The sequence below is a fragment of the Chelon labrosus genome (genome assembly GCF_963514085.1).
Source record: "Chelon labrosus genome assembly, chromosome: 12".
Lineage (NCBI taxonomy): Eukaryota > Metazoa > Chordata > Actinopteri > Mugiliformes > Mugilidae > Chelon > Chelon labrosus.
Window position 1 is genome coordinate 3,525,580 of NC_140345.1, and position 22,365 is coordinate 3,547,944.

The window sequence follows — 22,365 nt, forward strand, 5'->3', positions numbered from 1 at the left end:
CGACGTATTTGTGAAGGAAACTTCAGACAGCTCCACAGAGAGTCTGTTCAGAGAGTTTCGTCTTTGATGCTGCCAGCATGTACTTCATCTGTCTCACTATCTCTTAAGATTGTCTTCTTCCTATTGATAGCCGCTGCCTCCTCTGAGCAGCACTACTAGCCTCCTGAATTTGAAACCCAAATTATATCAAAGCTCTTTGTTATGTTTTCCTATGCGGCCTCAATGTTTCTGCATCCAGAAGGAGAAAAGGACACAAAAAATAAATCCTTCTAAGACAATCTAAACAACACTCAAAGCTGGAGTGTTGTTTGTGGTGACACATTTTTATGGTTTCTTAAAACTAAAGCTTTAGGGACAGACACCCCTGCAAAACCTGCAGGATGTTATGGATAACTGAAATCCCTATGTTACCATAGTAACCATGATGGCTATACAGCAGATTTTCCACCAGGATTTGTCATGTCGGTGCCAGACTGATCAGCCTTTTCCAGCCTTCTAGAGCTTCTTTTTCTCAGCTTATTCCTCTGTAGGTGGCATTTGGAAAAAACAAAAAAAATATATTTTTAATACTTACATTTTTCATATTTAAGAGAGAAGAAACAATTAGACAAGTTGTTATCCATATTATCTAAACTAGGGCTGATCGGATTAGTGTCTGACACCTCCAAAGTCACAAAATTAATCTGAGGAGGTGAAGTAATTAACGAGGGATGACAGAAAAAACATTGGATAATTTTCACCTCATCTTAGCCAATGTCATCATCATCACCAGGAAAATTAATGCGATTTGAAAAATGTGTAGTGTATTTTATAAAAACATAAAACTTTTACCCATAAAATCTCAATTTGAAAAGTAACCACACAAATGTGGAGGAGGAAACGTATCTTTTTCTTTTAAAAGCAGCGAAACAATCAGGCAAGTTGTGAACAAACCAGATCAGAACAAATCAATTTATAGAAATGTTCTAAATTAAGGCTGTACCAAAAAATAAGATAGAGTCAATTCATTTCATAAGTCCAATAAACATTGAACACAGCGGTGCATGAAGGGCCGATAGTGTTGCAGGTTGTAGGCTTTACAGCGTGACGTAATAACAGTGATGGAAGCAGAAGCGTGAGAGGACAATTTGTGTCGGTAGTCCGCTAAACCAGCTTTGTACCAGAATGCTGCCTCTGCCTGCGTGGAAATCTGATGTTCTCACGTTAAAGCTGACAGAGCTTTAAAACATTACAGGTAAAACATGACACCGTGGGCTGATGTAGGCACACAAACAATGCAGCGGCGTGAATCACACATTTCTGGGTAGGCGTACTGAAGATGAGACACAGATACAAAATGTATTTATTTAGGAAGCACGGATCAGTGACTCAGACACACAAGACAAAAAAAGTGACAAATTAATATCCAGAAGACAGCCATTTATCAGGAGCAGCTGCACAGTTTCCTGACATTGCTGCAATAAAAATAAAGCTTCTGTTTATTTAACACATCCTGCATAATCAAGTAGGTTTTAATATGAAAGCAGAGTTCGGCCTTGACAGGGAAATGATGACAATAACACAATGTCTGATTCACTGCTCAAACATTTCAAGGTTGTAATGTAATGTAGAATAAAGACAGAGGGCTTGACCCGTGTGTTGTTTTCCTGAGCATGTCCAGAAGAAAATGTATCTGCAGCACAGATCTGACCGCACTATGGTTCAGTCTCCATTCACAAGGTAAGTGTTTGAGCAGGTTTGAGCAATCTGGAAGCAGGGGGAGTCTGGCTGATGATTGTTACAGTGGGTTTGTGTGATTATGTTATTGTTCACCTCTGTGTTGTTTTATTCCAAGTCTGTTTGTCTGACTGGTCGTCTTTCCTCTCCACCCTACTTCTGTTATATGACATCAGACACCATTTTCACAGATCTCAGCAGTTGTGTTTGGATTTATAGCTCCACAATAACAGGCTATATACCTAGATATATGAACAGGGTGCAAGGTAGTGATCACACTAAAAACTTTCCAATCACTGTGATTGTTGAAATGTGATACTCAAGAATAAATCTGACCCATGGTCACCATAAGTCTCCTGTTAATCAGACTCTTAGTTCCTTGAGTCGACTATAAATCAGGCTTGACGAGATATAACTCCAAAAGAATTACCCAAGTTGAAATTAACCAGGATTATCGTTGATGTTTGCAGAAGACATCTAGAAATATGTCCTTGTAAGAACCGCCAATCAACTAAAACTGTGACTAGTAATCACTGGTTGTATATTTGTGTTCTACCGTAGAGGCAGACTTCAGCAGCACTGCTGTCCTGTGGTACAAAATGAGTCAGGGTGTTTTTGGACCTGCTACAGTCTCCAGGCAGCATCCCCCAGAGAGGCCAGGTCTCTGGACTTCAGTACAGCAGCTTTCCGACGCTGCAGTCAAACAAACTGGAGAGGGAGGAGGAGTGATGTCAGTAGGTCTTCTTCCAGGAGCGGAGGTACAGTTGGATGGGGAGGAGGGGGTTTCTGTTCAGCAGGCTCTTATGGAAAACATCAAAATCCACCTTCCTCACTCTCTGTAGATAGTCCTCCAACCCTACCTGCAGTACACAACACCACAATATGAAAGTTTAGTTTGTATCAAGTGGGACTGAATGACCACCTTAATGCATGAGCCTGAAGCTGGGGCATCCAGAATAACCAGGACATTTTTCAAGCTTAGTGGTGAGACTGAACTGACTCTTTCATGCCTCATCCGGACATTGTGTCCATGTTATTAAATCTACTGCTGTGTTCTGTGCAAACAAATCTATAGTGAGTAACAAATCTTCCTCAGATATCATTATGGGATATCATAGACGCGGCAGTAGCGGCTGTTCGGAACAGTTAATTTAACATTTGTCAAGGCAATTGAAAGCGTTTTAACCTGGGGAAATAAACTGCTGGCATAGGCTCCAGCCCCCTGCGACCCTCCAGGGGACAGGTGGTTACAGAAAATGTATGAATGAATGAAATAAGCTGCCAACACAGCACTGAAAACAAACTTTAATTGTAGAACAAATGCGTTTGTTACACATAAAGAAACATGGTCATTCTTTCTGAGTGTGATGTGTTTGTCCATCTAACACATTTAAGTCTGATGTTAGTTTGAGTAGTCTGATTAGTTTTTGGTCTCTACTGACTTACGAGGGAAGCTAAATTCTTTAAACGTTCATTAAGCTAAATCGATCAGTTTTTCTGAGTTTGTCACAGTGAGCGACTTGTTTTACATGCAAGTACTTGTGCCTGTGATTTATTGTTAATAATAAAGCAGTTGAAGCTACTTCTTGACTGATACTTTGATATGCAACACCAGCTTTAAGGGTAGCACTTGTTCCGTTTGGTAAAAAATGAACCTTCATATGTTCAAATAAAAGAGAGACAGAAGCCCGTCAGTAGCTTCACTTTGTCTTTCCTGCTGTGTCATATAACACTTATCCAAACTTGTGATTGGTCTGAATTAAAATTTCAGGGCTGTTTTCTCACGTGGACTAGCACACAGAGCTGGAGGAGATTCACACGCAATAATATGGTTACATATGAAAAGAAATAATCTCTGGTGCGCCGGGAAGATCCAATGCAGTGCGAAAATCCTAATTCTACATTAAGGACGACAGAGAGCAGACTGCAGGAAAGCAACAGTTCTTCTATAGCAGGACAGTGAAGAATCCTGTTTATGGAATCAGTGTTTTCTAGCAGCAGTGAACAGCTCCTCCGTGTGTATGGATACCAATCCCGGATTAGAGTCAGTTTAAAGGTACAGTGTGAGACTAAGATAACAGGCAGCAGTTAAACCCTTACTGCATTTCACAGTATAAATGTTTTGAATGTTTTCTGTGGCAACGTTTGCTGCTCACACACCACTGGGGATGTGTTTTATGTCAACCAGCTCTGCCAGACTGAGAAGCCAGCATTGCCCACAGAAACTAAGGGTATGGCAGAGAAACAAGGTTAGAAGTGTGAAACCCTATTACTCCACCGCCACTGGCAGGCGAGAAAAAAAATTATATAATCTTGGAAGTCTCTACGAAAAGTTTCTGATGCTCCTGAAAAAAAAGAAACTGCATTCAGAGGAAGGATTGCGTTCTAAATACGGAAACTGATCAACAGACAATTATAGATTGTCATTGCTATAGCTGAAGGGGATAAGGGGCTGTAGACTGTAGGTTTACAGGCATGTGTCAACACTGTAATTACACTCTCTACCAAAAGGGGGAGACAAAAGTTCTGTGGTGTAGCTTTAAATTAATCATTTATAACCCCTGACACTTAATAAGAAATTATTTTATTAATTTTGCCTTCTGAGGTGCAATTTCCAATATTGTTCACTTTAGTATTTATATTTAATGTGTTGTAAAATGTGTATAAAATGTTGATATCGTCTATGAAGTTTCTCAGTCATCCAGGTCATGGCAAAAACAAAGCTAAAACAAAGGCAATTAGACTTGTTTCACTACTCATCCAAGTTGCTTTGGTTTGGTCTTAGTTCATATTAATTCTTGCATGTTTTTGGAGAACTTTGTTCATTTGTATGACTCTGGTACACTGGTACTTCCACTCTGTACTGCCACATCATCTTAGTGTGCTCTAAACTCACAGTGTCAAACACCTATTACTTTTAGGGCTTCTGTACATGCAGGTGGAGAGTGGTACTAGTATAAAACACTATTTACACTATGCAAACTACACAGTGGAGGTGGCAGCACCTTGGCAGTCTGTCTTATTACCCTCATTTCTCAACTTGAGCCAATTCTCTAGTTTCTACTGCTGCTGCTGCTGCTGCTACTACTGATTCTATCTGTATGATGAGTGCATGAACTTTAATTTATTAGATTATTGCAGCTCATAGCTTTAAAGGACAATTCCAGCGCAAAATGAACCTGGGGTTAATAACACATGTGTACCGAGTTCTACCGTTCTCTGGTATTTGTTTTCATGCATTTGTTTTGTTAGTCAAATGTGACCAGTTTTCTTGCAAACCGCTAATTAGCGTATAACGCTAGCCTTCGGGGCAGACGTACACATAAAAAGAAATCGCTATTTCTATACCACTAACAAGGCTCACAATATCACCACCTCTCAGTTTCCCCAAGATGGCATTGTTTTCAATGCATGAAAACAAACAACGTTTGACGCGAGATTCCCGTTCACGTCCCAGAGAGTTCAGTTTCCCCAAGATGGCGCCCGCCTGGATATGTGAGCCAGACGCGAATGGTACTGTATTTCTTTTTTAATAAACTGCCTGTATACTTGCAAAGTTCTCAGTGCTTCGGTTTACATGTAGAGACCCTAGTTATGCTACCGTGTAAGTGCGGTGATATTGTGAGCCTTGTTAGTGGTATAGAAATAGCGATTTCTTTTTATGTGTACGTGTGCCCCGAAGGCTAGCGTTATACGCTAAATAGCGGTTTGCAAGAAAACTGGTCACATTTGACTAACAAAACAAATGCATGAAAACAAATACCAGAGAACGGTCGAACTCGGTACACATGTGTTATTAACCCCAGGTTCATTTTGCGCCGGAATTGTCCTTTAAATGTTTGCCAAATGCAAAGCCTCAAACTGAAAATACTATACCAATCTTTGATAGCCGAAGGCAGGTCTGTTTCCAGAAACCTCAAGTGATGCTGCTCTTACTTAACTCTCCTATTGATGCTGTTTTTTTAGATTTAGTCTAATAATGGCTACAGTTCCCTTACTGCAGCTGCTAAACATCGAGTTTGATAGTTTCTGTAAATTTGTTAGTGAACTATAATCCAGTTCTCTAATGTGTTTCTTAACTAAATATCCCAGAGTGAAGCAAAGATCGCTCTGATATTTTGCCAAAACGAAGTTGTGTTTTCAGAGATATCTTATGTGACAGATGGATGAACTAATCCTGGGGTAAAACCACACACCGACGTAAATATACATGCTCTAATTTTAAATGTTTGCTCCTTCAAGCAGAATGTCATGGCTGTTTTTTAATGATTGCACGCAATTTACATCATCGCTGCACAGAATAATCAGATCTGTGATCTGTATCCTCTGTGTAGTTTCATTGTCGAAGGCCCCTAACTCCTGCTGCTTCGAAACAAGCCTTGACGTGTTTTCATTTTTAGTCTGTAGGCAAGACTGTAGAACATTTTAAAACCTCCATAAGTGATCTAAAGAGTGAAAAACAGTCATCTACACTGAGGGCATAAAGATTTAGTTTATCTATAGATATCAGGAATAAAAATGACAAATATGTGCTTTCAGTCAAACTAATGCTCAAGGAGAATCTGATCAGAGCTCAGAGACTTTATTATATTTTTTCAGCCTCACCATAAATCTAACAGAGATAGAGCCTTCTTTTTTGAAAGTGAACTTGTCATAATGATAGCGGTGAGTGTTTTAGGTGCGACAGAAGCTTGACATATTGCTTAGTCTGAGTTTCTAATACTGCTGCTGAACAAAAACTCAGTCTGAATAAACCAACATTATGAGTTTTTAAATGCTGTTATTTCCATGAAAGCTTGACTAAAGTTTAAGACACCTGAGTTCGATTACTTCCCCCGGCCCCCCATAAAAGACATCAGTGGTTTCAAACGCCACAAAGAGTAGAGTTGGCATCAATTTCTCCCAGAACAAGAAAAGTACATATTATTTAATGTTTGATGACTTACTGTGGAGAGGAAGGCTGGAGCAGCAGCTGCTGGAACATTGTGGCTGAACGATCGTGCCTGAAGAGAGGGAACACAGAAACGGAGATTAAAGAACTCATCCACATTAAGTTTTAAATGCGCACACACGTCAGCCTTGTTGGGTTGCTTTTGAGAGATCGTCCATCCACACAAAAACAACAGGAAAACAGATACATCTATTAGTCTTTGTTTGCTGTGAACAGACAAAAACTGTGGTTTACTGGGTTCAACATCTGCTCTGTCCTCTCACAGACGTATAATTTACATATTTTTCTGTTTCTATTGTTAGGGAATAAAATGAGAACGATATTGATATGCTGGCAGCTCATAAACATATCGCCAAAAGTATTCACTCACTCATCCAAATAATTGAATTCAGGTGTTCCAATCACTTCCATGGCCACAGGTGTATAAAATCAGTCACCTAGGCATGCAGACTGCTTCTACAAACATCTGTGAAAGAATGGGTCGCTCTCAGGAGCTCAGTGAATTCCAGCGTGGTACTGTGATAGGATGCCACCTGTGCAACAAGTCCAGTCATGAAATGTCCTCGCTACTAAATATTCCAAAGTCAACTGTCAGTGGTATTACAACAAAGTGGAAGCGACTGGAAACGACAGCTTTGTGGCTGATTTGCTGTCATATGACAGAGCGGGGTCTTTCTGCAGAGTCAGTCGCTACAGACCAAACTTCACGTGGCCTTTAGCTCAAGAAAAGTGTGTAGAGAGCTTCATGGAATGGGTTTCCATGGCCGAGCAGCTGCATCCAAGCCATAGATCACCAAGTGCAATGCAAAGCGTTGGATGCAGTGGTGTAAAGCACGCCGCCACTGGACTCTAGAGCAGTGGAGACGTGTTCTCTGGAGTGACGAATCACGCTTCTCCATCTGGCAATCTGATGGACTAATCTGGGTTTGGTGGTTGCCAGGAGAACGGTACTTGTCTGACTGCATTGTGCCAAGTGTGAAGTTTGGTGGAGGGGGGATTATGGTGTGGGGTTGTTTTTCAGGAGCTGGGCTTGGCCCCTTAGTTCCAGTGAAAGGAACTCTGAATGCTTCAGCATACCAAGAGATTTTGGACAATTCCATGCTCCCAACTTTGTGAGAACAGTTTGGGGATGGCCCCTTCTTGTTCCAACATGACTGTGCACCAGTGCACAAAGCAAGGTCCATAAAAACATGGATGAATCAGAGTGAAGACTGTGAGCCATACCTTCTGTCATGAACATCAGTGAATGACCTTACAAATGCTCTTCTGGAAGAATGGTCAAAAATTCCCATAAACTCACTCCTAAACCTTGTAGAAAGCCTTCCCAGAAGAGTTGAAGCTGTTCTAGCTGCAAAGGGTGGGCTGACGTCATATTAAACCCTATGGATTAAGAATGGGATGTCACTTAAGTTCATATGCGTGTAAAGGCAGATGAGCAAATACTTTTGGCAATATAGTGTAACTCCTGCTCTGCTGCTCTCAGATGTTGATCAAACCACAAGTTATTAAAGTCATCTGACAAAATCAAGATAAACAATGCAAATTTCAAAGCACCACATACACTAAAGAAATATTTTTCTTTGCATTTAAACATTTTCTCCAGCCGGTCATCACTACAGTACACAGTACACAGGATAAACAAGTCATCATTCATGTTCTTTTTGTTTACACTCAATGTAATTACATGTGCTTTAACCAATGGCAACAACTCTAATAGGCATAAACAAGGCCAAATAAAACATAAATGTTCATAAATGTTTGGGCAGCAGCTTAATGAAAAAAGCCTTCAGAAGTATAAAAATCATTCAGGGATTTAAGTGGAGGCTAATAACTCTCAAACCAATTAGCTCCAAACTCATCACAGCTACATTAGTAAGTTAGCACTAAAACTGAAGACACTTCCAGGACACTTTCCATTGCACACTGTATTGTGGGTGCAGGCATCTACAAGCTGTAAATCACAGCCCTTCACAGCAAAAAGTGTCACTCATGTTTCATTAAAAAATTTTAGCATGCCATTTTGTTCCTGCCATTTGAGTGGCTTGAGAGTTGTTCAAGAGCATTGAATGCTGCAGCTCTAAGGCACACGCAGGACACCTTTTCCCTCTAGGATATGGATGTTTCAACTTTCCAGGGCTTTCACATTTTTGAATTTAACTTTTCCAGGTCTTCCAGGCCACATGGAAACAGTCACTGCATTTACACTGACACTAGTATTCCTCTAATAATCTGAACAATCACCATCAGAATTATTATACCTGAATGGTTTGGCACGAACAGAAGGAGAAGAGTGGTGTAAACTTTTAAAAAAATCTATTCAAGAGCTAAATGTTAGTGCCTTACAACCACGTAATAGCTTCATAAGATTGTTTCATTGTTTGGAATGAATCCATTCTTTCTTCTAATGTCACATCAGGTGATGTGATGAGTTTCCAGGAGGGACACAAACATGGAAGTAGAAAAACAACAACTGTATGGAAGATGAACAGTTGGAATCGATGCTGAAAACATGGGTTGGTCTTGGTCATCTTCTACTATTGCATTTAGTGTTGTCAATAAAGTTGGAGCTTAGCGTCCATGTAAACTCTGGTGAGAATAATTTCAACTGGTCTGAAAAACTACTGTCCATGTAAACAAAGTCAGCAAGGTTGGTTATGTTCTATATTTTTATCAGTGTCTCTCTTATCGTTAACAAATTGTATTTAAAGGGCAAAATGAACAATATCTCTTACTAACAGGTACCTGATTACTGCCCTGTGACAGGGAGCTCCACTATTGTTAACTATTAGAAACACATCAATGACTCACAGTACCGCACTGTCCCTTCAGCAACATGAACAAACACACACTGCTACTGATTTTGACTCAGTCCCACATACACCGTTTTGCTGTCAGAAAACTCATCAAAGCAATAGATATGCAAACCCCAATTCCAATGAAGTTGGAATGTTTTGTAAAACGTAAATAAAAACAGAATACAATGATTTTCAAATCTTTTCCAACCTATATTCAAATGAATACACAACAAAGACAAGATATTTAATGTTCAAACTGTTTTTTTTGCAAACATTCATTCATTTTGAATTTGATGCCTGCAACAAGTTTCACAGAAGCTGGGAAAGGGTCAACAAAAGACTGGTAAAGTTGAGGAATGATCAAAAAACAAAACAGTTTGGTACAAAAGGAGCCTCCTGAAGGGCTCATTTGTTCACACGCACGGGTTCACCACTTTCATCATCAATTTAAAATCTCTAAAAGATTCAGAAAATCTGGAGAAATCTCTACACGTAAGCAGCAAGGCCAAAAACCAACAGGGTCCCTGTCTCAGCCTCTTTGGATCATGTTGCAGGCATCAAATTCAAAGTAAGTGATTAACTGCAAAAAAAAACTAAACAAAAAACAATAAAGTTTACCAGTTTGAACATTAAATGTCTCATCTTTGTAGTGCATTCAATTTAATACAGGTTGAAAAAAAATTGCAAATAATTTATGTTTTACAAAATGTCCCAACTTCCTTGAAATTGGGGTTTGTAGATTCAAGCGCCACTGAAAATAGCCTGTTTTCTCCTGTTTGACATTTCTAAAACTACCATGGCCAAATGCTTTAGGAAATTACTGTCTTTTAAAAAAATCTAAACAAATATATACACAATGTTCGATTTATTCTTCAGGACTAAAGAATATCTCCGCCCAACATCAGCATGGACCACATTTATAGTACACTCTTGTGGTTGAATGATAAAAAACAACATAATTACCATATTCTAAATGATGAGCCTTCTTGTTTGTTATGATGCTCCCAAAGGAACAATAATTCAGACTCTTTTGGTGTGCACTCACACTGTCTTTAAAAACCACTTGAAGACCAATCTCTTGTGAGCATACTTATTTTGGCTCATAATCTTTCTTTTGACTTTTCCTCACAAGAGAAAGAAAAAAGATCACTTGGTATGCACTCTGTGTTGCTTCATGCAGGTACATGAGACAGTTATTCTCCAAGGAGGCTTTTCATTGATTTGCTGTGGCTTGGACTGTACCTCGCTTTTGACAAAATCATCTGCTGAGTGAATAAATGTCAATATATCTGTGAATCCCTGCTGCCAAGCTTCAAAAACTGATGAATTATGTATTAAAGCAGCGCTTTAAGGCCCACAGGTTTTACAATCACATGTCCAACATACTTCTGATCTTAAAGTGAAGTGCGGTACATACGTGTTGCAGGTGTACATGAGCCTGACTGGCGATGTCATACACAACGTTCCGAATGTTCTGCTCTCTGCTGCCGCGGATGAAGTCCTCCTGAGAAGCTCCGTGCTAGAGAAACACACAAATCAAAAATTCACAGCCCATAATGGTTGTGTTTTGAGGTCACAGCTGATGTGTCAATTTAACAACAAAGCCCAACTCTGCAGTTCAGTTGTATCCATTTTGGCTCCACTTCACACAACAGTCCTTCATCTGTTGAAAAAGAACGTTAAACAGCATAGATTCGGCTCCCGGGACAACTGCAACAAAGTGTGATATTGTGTCCCTACAGTACATTCTACATCAAATATGCACATTTTATCTAGCTATATAATAGAAAATATACATTTGACTTAATTTACTAAGTGTCTTTGATACAAAAAATATTGTTTCAGGATCTAAAAAAGGTCTATCATACTTGTTAAAGGAGTTGATCAATTTAGAGTTTTGAATTCAAAAGTCTAAAATTCAAAAATAAAATAATCCTAATGGTTGGATGTTTGCTGCATTTTGACCAAATTAAATCCTTCCATGTTCCTCCTTAAATATAATTAAAGATGAGCAACAATTCTGAATAACATAATGTTGAGTATCTCAATAACATTTAAGTAACTGACATTCAAAGACCAAAAACTGAAGATCAGTGAGATGGTTTAAATAGTTTATCTTGAAATCAGCTGAGATAAAAGATTACTGAGGCATAATTAAAGCTGTAATTGGGTGCTCCTTGCAAAGTTGGAAACTTTGGGACTTTACAACCAGATTGTATCAAAAGAATGGCAGTAAATGTTAATGTAAGACTGCAACTAATGATGATTGTCATTACCTATGTATATGACTTTTCTTTCCTTTGTTTCCGTTAATCATCATAATTTCCCGCTGCTTTTGACGACGGCTGCTTTTGTCATACTGACAGCTAAGATTGTTTTCATTTTACCTTAATATCCATTCCATTATCGAACTATCAGAGACATTAAGGCCTACAATAACTGACATTTATGACATAACTCCATTTCAATATGTCCTACTTTTAGATTAATTAAAATAAAGTGGCACCAGATAAGCTGCTCTAAGATCATAAAAAATGCAAAACAGAGAATGACTGAAGCCTCCTTCAGCGTACTCCACTGATACAAGAGTCCCTCTTTAAGTTTAGATGTGCCCAGACATCACAACCAAAACTTGTAATAATATAACACTAATGCCTCAGGCAGGAAAGAAGACACATTTAAGAATGTTCCAAATGAATTCAAGACTTTTTAATACCTCCACAGCCTTTGTAAAAGACTCATTTAACTGGTTTGAGCTCTACCCAATTCACAATGTCCATACAACTTTCACTAGTCCTTCCTAATAATGACATAATCACAGGTCCAGGATGTTAGAGACTTTTCCTTTTCACATTCTCACAGCAGCAGTTAGCTGGACTTATCTGATCTTTGCGAGTCTCTAAAATAATTAATGTCGGGGGGAGAGATAAATGAATAAAAAATAGCTCACACACAGAAGCCGAGGGCTTTTAACACAATATTCTACTGTGCAACAAATGATGTCTACTTGTACACATTGTGCAGGACCGTGATGAGATCACAACTGGTCACTCTAGTCTAGATACATGTAGAGACACATTTTAATGCCAGGTGTTAAAAATAATTTTAAGAGTTGCCCACTTGTGATCAGATGATGAAGGACACATGTTAATACCAGATCTAAACGGGGTCAGAGAAGACATCCTGCAACTAGAGAGGATCAAAAGTGACATTTACACGATACGTTTGAGAATTATTACCTCAGAGACATTAATCTTCATTAGATTAATTGCAGAATATCCTTTGACTGGCAGGTGTGGCTGCTAATGGATTGCCTAGAATATTTTCCTTTTGCATTTGACAACATCTCCTCAGACATTCACAGGTTGAGTTTAACTTCAAGAACTAAACTTCTTGGAAAAAAGAGAAAAATGGTTGAGAGGCTTTTGAAGGAATGGGAAAAAAACAGTTTCTCTATAAGCATCAAAGGCAACCATTTAGGTATTGCGAATCCTACTGAGATAGTGTGGAGAAAAAAGAAATCTATAAAACAAATTGCACTGAAATGTGTTGCAATGATCCACAATGGCAAGAAGAAAGTCCCAGATAGAAATAAAAATGCTTTGGTATATGAGAGGCAGGAGGAAATAATTTGTTTTTGGATTAGATGTTACCTTCAGTTCTGTGATTTATATTTAAATTTATTCCAAATATCCAACTAACAATGTAATTTATTGTTGCTATTATACAGTAACAAAATCTTAAGTGACATAAACTTAGTTTTCCGGTGTGTTGTTTTAAATCGTTGTTTAATCTGTTGTAAAGCGCCTTGGTTCACCTATCGGTCGATGTAAGGTGCTATATAAATAAAGTAAATTTACATTTACATAAACAACTTAGGCCAAATCTGAAAAACAACAAAGTCTTGCAGTATTAAGTGAAACTTATTATGATGATGAGTATCTTTTCATTTTGGATTCACAACACAATATTTATAACCTGCAGCAAAATCCTTGAGGGATTTTCTTGACCTCAGGTTAGCCTCCCAGGCATAACTTCTGAAGTTTGTCTTCAGTTCAACACAACTGCATTCCATATAAAAAAAAAAAATACTTTAAATTACAAACAAAGGCAGAGGCATTGCATAAAATGATCAACTACATCCAAAAACAAAGGTAAGACAAAGGCAGCTGGACTAGTTTGAGCTTTCTTGAAGAGGTATCACCATCATCATCAAAGTGTCTTCTTTAGTTTGAAATGACTGCTGGGGAGTTTAGGTTTTTATTTTGGAACATCTGTGGTTGGTTCCTACCTAAAGATCATTTGACTAGGGTCTGTTAATGACCCAATTCTTCCAGGAATTACAAGAAGAATTATTTGGGGAATGTCCTGTTTTTTTTTTTTTTCTCCACCATTACTGTATGTGTAGTTTATGCTCTGTGTCAATTTGACGCTGTAGCTATGGCATCAGCCCAGACCCTAACAGTGTAGCCTGACGTGCACCTCCCCAGAAATGTAACTAAGCATCACGGTGAAGCAGACCGCAAGAGCTGTGGTTGGTCCGCTTGGTAGCAGCGTGTTTCCACTTTATTTTTGTATTTCTGGCTGCTTTTCCATCTCTGCAAAATTTTGCCAAAAGTTTCAGTTGCTCTTGTTGAAAGTGAAGCAAGAAGTAGAAAATGAAGCAGGAAGTAGAAACAAAAATAAACCCGACAGGCAACGACGACTAGTGCTTGGGTGGTGTTTTACAGAGCGAGCCAGGCTGACGAGTGCACAAGTATAAATGGCTTGTACCGGCATAGGCTACGTGCATAGTTTACACTGTCTATGTCCTGCAGAGGTATAAACTGCACTTACTTCCAGCCAGAAGCTCCAGAAACATCCGGAGACTAAGTGGTGTCTCAATCTAAATCCCTTGTTAATAGAAGCTCCTTCAATTTTTACATTCTTTACTCCTCTTTCAAATCGTGTCTTCTCTGTCTAAAATGTGGACGTGTTGCAGTGTCCCTAAGATGAACAACATCCTCTAACTGCACTTGAGTATTGTGTTGGTAGCAGACCCTAGTCATATGAGTTTAGGTGCGCACCACCCAAAAACCTAAATTTATTCACAACTGAGGAAGAAGCCTTAGTTTTCAGATTTAACATGAATTAGATAACGCGGGATCTTCACAGACTAAAGAAAACCTACAACATCACTGATTTAGTTTGTAGGTTTAAAGGGCAAAAAGGCATAAAGCTTATGGTATCTTCACTGTCACCACAGCTTGCACCTAATAAACTTAATCTGACACATGTAGCAACCACCAGACGCATCAACATGCATTCGAAGAAATGGGACAATCCAGGCAGCAAATTTACTCAAGCTGCTAGAGATTCTAAGAAGACTTTCAGTGTGATTGCAGTGCATCCATCTCTGAATAATATGGACATTAAATCAAGAAATACAGGCCGGAAGTTTGAAATATTTAGACATGTACATTCAGGCTTGGCGTTTTCAAAACTTTCCAATTGTACAAAGCATTAATTCCTAATACAACATGTAATACATTTTAAATACAATAATCCAGGCAAGTAACAGAAAATGGTTACATGGATGAATGAATGATCCATTTCAGTTTTTGCTGTGCTCTGCCGTTTATTAGACAATGATTTGCATGTGTGTTGCAGCAGCAGGGCAGATAGTGATGGTGCTGACTGAACACCCCACAAGACCTGCTGTTCTGCTCTGACCCAGTTGTACAGCCATCAAAGTTCGCCCCTTGTCAAAGTCCTTCCAGTTTTCGTGCTTCTAACATCAACTGTGTGCACAAGATGTTCACTCGCTGTCTAATGTATCCCAACACTGACAGGTGCCATAGTAACAAGATAATTCATGTTATTCACTGCACCAGTGACTGTGACCAGGTGGCCATAATGTTATGGCTGCTCAGTGTAATTTTTTGTAGCCTAAAAGGTCTGCCCCTCTTAAGCAAAAGACTGGAGAATAGACATGAAAATCTAATATTTTTAATCTTAATATTCAACTATTAAATCATTTAATATCTAGCTAGCACTGATTAAATGTTAAGAGACATATTAACAAAAAAAAACAAAAAAAAAAAACAGTTCTGGGCCAATCCAAGTGTTGCAACCAAAAAACAAGAAATCAGAAAACACTTCAGAAAATTAAAGTTCAACATGAGAAATTATGCATGAAATCATTTTTCAGTAAGGGCGTGATTTTGTCTGTAGTGATTTGATTTTCTGTTTAAATGAGAGCAGCTCTTCACTCTTACCCCCCCTCCCCACCCCGTTTTATATGCGTTCCCCTTGTGATTTACCATTACGCATGATCAGTTGCAAATCACAGGAAAATGTATCCCATCTGTTGTGCGTCCACTGTGTCCTGGTTAATTGCCTTCCGTTTGTTAATTAAGGCAATGTTTGATTTATACTTGCTTTAGTTTGTTATTTATGTGAAAGTTACCCTGGAACCCTGGATGGAGAGCTAAAAGGTTCACGTGTAAGAGTGCAGGTGGTTACAACACACCTCCAGCGCCCTCTTCAGGCAGCGGAGTAGAGGGAATGTGAGGTGAGCGCACTCGTGAGGCCTCGGGTCAGAATCATCATCTCCCCAGCTGAAGATTTTAAGGGTAGTCTGAATGCTTCAAGCATCAGCCCCAATACATGTGCACAGAACAGACCCCCCTCCTCCCTTCTAATCACCTCCAGCAGCAGTATTTTGCTCCTCTCTATGTGGGACAGATGGTCCATACAAAGGTTGCAAATTGTTTGCGGCATTATTTGTTTATCTGTGGATGCATCTCTGGCAGGAGGGTTTAAAATCTATGCCTCTCTGCTTTTTGCCATATGGTTGTTGTGTAATGATCCCTCGCTGGTTTGTGCTGGGCGGCGACTTTGTTACTGCTTCGACAGGAGTGTCAGCTAACATCCCGTCACAGCCGGGTCGTGAGTCAGATAAACGTTTGAAGGCATGTGTGTGGGACTGCCTTATGCTATCTTTGTGAAGAAAATTCTGACTTTTAACCAGCTGAGAGGGAACCAAAGCTCAAGGATATCTGTCAGACGCAGAACAAAAAGATGATCTGCTTTGAGTCATAATTTGTGTCTGAAATGTAATTGCCTGGTTGGAAATTCTTAAATGGCCCATTTTCCCTCAATGAAAAATAATGATAAATCCAGAATACATGAATACGCTATTATTCATTATATATGTGCATATTATGTCTATTGAACCAGGACCGGCTTCAAAACTAAATGTGAAGTCATAAATCTTGCTCGCAGGTACAAGGTTTAAACTCTTTAAGCTGTGAACATCCAAAGATTTGGGAGCTATGGAGCCGCTAAAGGTTTTATTGCATTAAGTGCATTATACCTGTTTTATTTCTAACCTCAGTTTATCCTAAAGTAAAGTCATGGATTACACATTTTAACTATTTTGAAAAAAACAACATCTTTATTCATTGTTTTTATTTTTATCAGGGCTGTCAAAGTTTACGCTCCGTCGATTACCGCCCAACGTTTTGGAAGCGATGCAGCAGTAATGTTGTAGATGGAAAGCACCGTCAGGAAATTAATGAAATAATTTTTTTGAATGGTAAATGTGGCTTCAAAGCCCTGCCAGAGGGTTTTCTTGACCAGATCATAGCTATTAGTAATTACTGTTGATGAGAACTACCGCCAGAGCACATCGAGTCTCAAACACCACTTTCTGGCCAAGCTGTTACGGAAGTATAACTCACGGTGTCTTGCGTTCTCTCTAATAAGTGAAGCTGATCCCGATTAATCAGAAGAATCCAGTAAATAAGGGAAGGATCTCTCTCACACTTGATCTGTTGGGTTAGAGGGGAGACACCAGGTTCTGTGGCCCTCTGTGGGCTGGCCTCAGCGGCTTCTTTTCTTTTAGTTGTTTTGACCATCAGGTTTAGTTTTGTTGTTTGGGTTGCTTAATACTTTGTTGTTGTTAATAAATAAATTTTAATGCAATATGTGTTTGTGTTAGACCTCCTCCCCTCACCAAAGACAAACCACTCCAGACAGACACAGTACATTTTTTGAACATATAATACCTTTGAGGTTATTCTAGAGAATATTCTGGATAGTATTTGTCATTGTGTTCGATTGTTGCAATGATAACACTCATTGTACAAATTGCTCAAAGCAAGCAAACCTGTCCACTCCTGTGTTGAGTGGGCAGTGTATTAAAAATTTGAAGAAATATCCCTTTATGGTACATTCAGAATAGATTAAAAAATGCAGTTAATCCCAAAGTAACTGATCGATTGACAGCCCTAACTTTTATAGAAAACGCAAATCTTGAAAACCTTTATTTTACAGCTTTGAGAAACCACAAGATCAATAGTTCTGCATATCAGCCAAAATATGTCTCTAGAAGCATTAAATATCAAAAGTTGCTACATCTGAATTGAGCATTTACACACCTTAGCTCACACATTACGTTTTGTACGTAACATATTTGCCTTTGTCTTCCCAGACTTAGCACTGCTGAAATCAGTGTGACGCATGCAACTCACCAGCATGCAGATGTCCATGGGCAGGTAGACTTTCCGTCGGCTGCTGTGATAAGGAGTCGCTCTCAGACACGTTACAATTCCCTGAGCTTTACCGATGTGACTCGCTGCGTGGTCTGCGTGAACGTTTTTCACACCTGAAAAACAAAAAATAAAAAAATATATGACATCACTCATTTTCTCTTATTGGAGCCTGTGCTGAAAAGAATTACCCTTTCTGTACTACTCTCACATTATGAAAATAATATAATTAAAATCACGTAAAAATGCTGTATATCAAAAACACAGAAAGAATCTGTACTTCTTACAGAAATACAGATTTTAACACGTATTTCACAAACTGCGTTTATACTAGAGATGATTTTTAGGACTTCCCTGTTGATTAAATATGTATCTGACACACTGAAATAACACCTGTAGACTCTTAAATGTCACACCTTGATTTTCACGAGCTAGTTAACAAAATATAGAGGGCTCTACTTTAAAAGCATTATACTGATGAGTTTCAATTACTGATGTATGAAGAAACCTGCAATAATGTGATTCCCCGTGTTCAGTTAGGTAGTGAGAAAACATCTCACACTGTTGGCGATGTTGGGGGTACCATAATTAAGTTACTAATGGAATTACGGTTATCTTAAATTGTGAAAGTGATAACCATTTCCGGCTAAATGAAAAGCTGAATGTTTTGTACCTCTTTGTTAATGAGAAAGAGGAGGAAATAAGGGATTTGTTGAGCTAAGAAGCTTAGCAAATTCTGCCAACCCCCGAGACTGTATAGACTCAGTCACTGGTGTGACCAAATCCTTTTTCACACACTGTAACTTTCACTCTCTCATCCACCGAAATACTGCAGTGTAGAGCTCAGCTTCCATCGAGGAAAGAAGGAGCCAAACGTGCAGAGGACAACAGAGGTCAGAAATAAAAGGACCAGATTTTGATCTGCTTTATTTTAGCTGATAACAATTCCTTTATGTATGCCTGGATGTCTGATACTAATATACTAATATTTAGGATCAGCTAAGGAGATCTCAAGTTTATAATATTTGCTGTTTATGCTTATAGTCATCAGTAGTTTCACCTGTTCTTACCTAAACACTCCAGCAGCAGGTATATTAAGGAGGACTGTGTGTTCTCTGAATACGTCTCTAGTTCCTGAAGGTTCCTGTAAGCTCTGTCATCCAGATCCTTTTCCTAGTGAGACAGAACAGACCATTATGATGACTTGTTAATGTTAATTGTAACTTTTTGCTTTGGTGATTACAACAACTGCGGAAATGAAGTATTGTCTATTGTGTCTATAAACTGTGAAACAAAGTTCATTAAATATAAGAGAGAAATGATTCCGTTATTCTCTAAGCCACTGATTAAACAAACAAACAACACTATCAGTAAATAATATATGCATGCAAAGATTGTTAAACTGCAGTTTTATTGAAATGTATTTTTAAATTGTTCATCAGTGTTATATCTGTGCTTATCAGGACAACTGCAGCAGTTGGGATTTAATGAAGGCACTGATTATCTCTTTTAGAAGTGTTAGTCTTACTCTATCGGTCACAATCCTCAGCAGCCACCTCTTTGTCAGGTTATGTGTCCTCACTGCCTGAAAAACATCATCCAGACTGTTAATCAGCTGATCGGCAGCAATGAGTCTGGAATGCATTTTAAACACAACAGAGCCAGAACAACAAGACACTCTAACATTGTTTATTCTGATATTTACCCTCCACAGTTCGGCACTGACTGGTTGGCTTGGAGGATTATCTCTGTAAATTTCTTCTATGGCCGTCTTCCAGAACTGCATTCGCATCAAACCAATGGTCTTCTGGGAAACTGTGTCCTTCACCTTGTGAGAAGCAATAAGAGAAATAACAGTTTGACCAAGTTGTCTATAAAGGACTGGCATCAAATTAGAAATTAGTTAAGGTGATTGTTATTATGTTTAAAGCAACAGGAGCGGCAGTAGTAACAGGAATAGTGTCGGTAGCAGTAAAAGTAGCAACAGTGACTCTAGCACTGGAGTAATAACAGCGGCATCATCTATAATCACTCCTCATCCAGTCTGACTGTAGGAATACCTGCCTGTGCCAGCTCTACATTAAAGGCTCTCAGAGCCAGAGACGAGCGCCGTGCCTCCTCTGGGAGGAGGAGGGACGACAAAAAGCCTTCATAGTCTCTGGACCTAAGGAAGAAGGATGAGAGAGGGGGAAGAGAGATGTGAGAGCGACAAGATGCAGTGGTTACATTTCACTCAAAGTAATACACTCAGTTTCCAGTTCTTTAGTTACACAAGTGGAAACAAATGCATTCTAAACTAACAGTCCTGCATTAAAACTCCTCTTCATAACAGTTTAAATGTTCAGTTTTTGTTGAAACAGAGTAAGAAAGGTGGTAATTCAAATGTATGACCATTTTGGAAGATATAACGCAATTTGTGCTATCATTACTGAATTAAACACAAAACTGATTTTGTTGTAAAGCCTAGACCACTGTCTTAAATGGGGTTGTCAATAGCACTACAAACCACAGCATCAACAGTTCTCTCAGTTGTTTTAAACAAATGTTGAATACCTGAACCTTCATGAAGCTAAGAGTGCAGGACTGTCAGGACTACGGACTTTCACCCTACAACAAGAAGGTTGTGGGTTCAAATCTGCTGAAGGTGCCTTGTATCTGCATGCTCCGGCTTCCTCCCACATTCCAATGATAAACATGTTAGGTTAACTGGTGATTAGAAATTGCCCATGGTGCTCATGTGATTAGTTGTTTGTCTCTCTGTGTTAGCCCTGTGATAGACTGGAGACCTGTCCAGGATGTACCCCTTCTCTCATCCAGTGACAGCTGAGGTAGGTTTCCGCCCCACACAAGCCTCTACAGGAAACGCAGCGATACATAATAGATGGATGTTCACAAAGAAACCACGTCTACATCAACCCAATATCTTTTCTGTAAAACCTTTTAAAAATATAGTTTGATCATTACTCTTGATAGAACATCCAGACTGTTTGATATCTTCAATATTTTTGCAACAGGTGAGGTTTGCAAAAACAGCAAACTGCCTTTTTTTTCTTCAAAAAACATGTTGCAAGTTGGAAAAGGTGGATTTCCTATATTCAAAAGTTACATTTGAGTGAGCCGAATTTAACAGTCAACACGGCATTTAAACCACGTAATAATCTTTCAAAATACCTTTACTGTTACAAATTTTTGCGTTGTCGATATTTATACCGGATATATATTTGATATGGAGTGTGGCGTGGAGATGTCAAGACTACTAAACCCTAGTACCACTAGACCTGTGGGTTATCTTTCTATAGGGTTACAATATCAGGACGCATTTCACCATAAACTGATCTCTACTTTGTAAATATCGATTAAATTAACTAACGAACTAACTAGCTAGCTTGTGTTATTAGCAGTGAGGGCAGTCAGACTCACCTGACCAAGTCCAAACAGTACTTTTCATGATGCTGTGAGTCTACTGACGCGTCCGTTGACGCTCTTACACTCTGTATTTCAGCCGCCCGCTGGATACAAACACTGTTTGGTGATATTTTTCTGTATACACCGTAAATTAACGAGGTTTTACTGCTTAATAGTCCATGTTTAAGATTGATACCAGCTGCCATGTTCCCCTTCAACTTACACCCTTGCTTTGTGTTACATTAAAACATTCCCCCTGACCAGCCGGCAGCGGCCGACTTTAAATTTAGTTAAACGTGACTAAAATACATGTAGATAATTCGTTAAAAGAAAATAAATTGATAAAATAATGTAAAAATGATCTAATAATAACAAACATAAAATAATAAGCGGAAAAACACAAAAAAAGCTTAAGTGCACAATACTTTGCGACACCAACACCGGAAATTAGCCGGTACTACTGCCAAAATAAGAGTTTGAAGTATTATACAATTGTATAATCCCTCGCTGATGTAAATTGGGTGGGCAAATAAATTGAGTTGACATCTATTTTGTTTTTTTCTACCTGTTTTGACTTGTGTTAATGGGGTTGTAGAGATTCGCATTGCACTATAGAATTGCACATAAATGTTGCCATCTTTTATTTTGAAGTTGAATGTGACTCGTGTTTGGTACGTCAGTTGTTAAGATAATTTAAATTCAAGTTCAGTTCATTTTATTATGTGCAGTTACATCACAATATTTTATTACGTCCATGCATTAAATAATAGGCCTACCTGAGGGGAAGGTTCAGCAACACATTAGCCAACTACCCACCTGACAAGTGGTGAGTCAATAAAACCTGATGATGGTAATTGTTATTTTGGCCTTTCCCCCATTTTGATCAAAGAAATGTAATTTGTAGCATTGGTTTGCTACAAGCTTAGTAAGAATAAAAACTTGATAATGTTCTGCAAGTTTTTTT

The 22,365-nt window shown here is 38.8% G+C and overlaps 1 protein-coding gene across 1 annotated transcript; it reads right to left on the minus strand.

Moving 5' to 3' along the window:
• Positions 1-919: 919 nt before the first annotated feature.
• ndufaf6 (NADH:ubiquinone oxidoreductase complex assembly factor 6) lies at positions 920-21,609 on the minus strand. The gene is made up of 9 exons (XM_084557452.1): positions 21,417-21,609; positions 20,061-20,160; positions 19,702-19,824; positions 19,525-19,581; positions 19,067-19,169; positions 17,979-18,112; positions 10,880-10,981; positions 6,663-6,719; positions 920-2,576 (listed from the first exon to the last, which is right to left on the minus strand). Exons 1-9 carry the CDS (start codon positions 21,605-21,607, stop codon positions 2,448-2,450), a joined length of 996 nt encoding a protein of 331 aa, XP_084413578.1. The 5' UTR covers positions 21,608-21,609; the 3' UTR covers positions 920-2,447.
• Positions 21,610-22,365: the final 756 nt, after the last annotated feature.

What these genes read in the sequence shown, in the direction of transcription:
- ndufaf6 (XM_084557452.1), bottom strand. Translation starts at nt 21,607, where the DNA reads ATGGCAGCTGGTATCAATCTTAAACATGGACTATTAAGCAGTAAAACC. An exon ending in TCAGTGCCGAACTGTGGAGG is followed by an intron (nt 19,582 to 19,701) that starts GTAAATATCAGA and finishes GATGTTTTTCAG; the next exon opens with GCAGTGAGGACACATAACCT. An exon ending in CCTGCTGCTGGAGTGTTTAG is followed by an intron (nt 18,113 to 19,066) that starts GTAAGAACAGGT and finishes TTTGTTTTTCAG; the next exon opens with GTGTGAAAAACGTTCACGCA.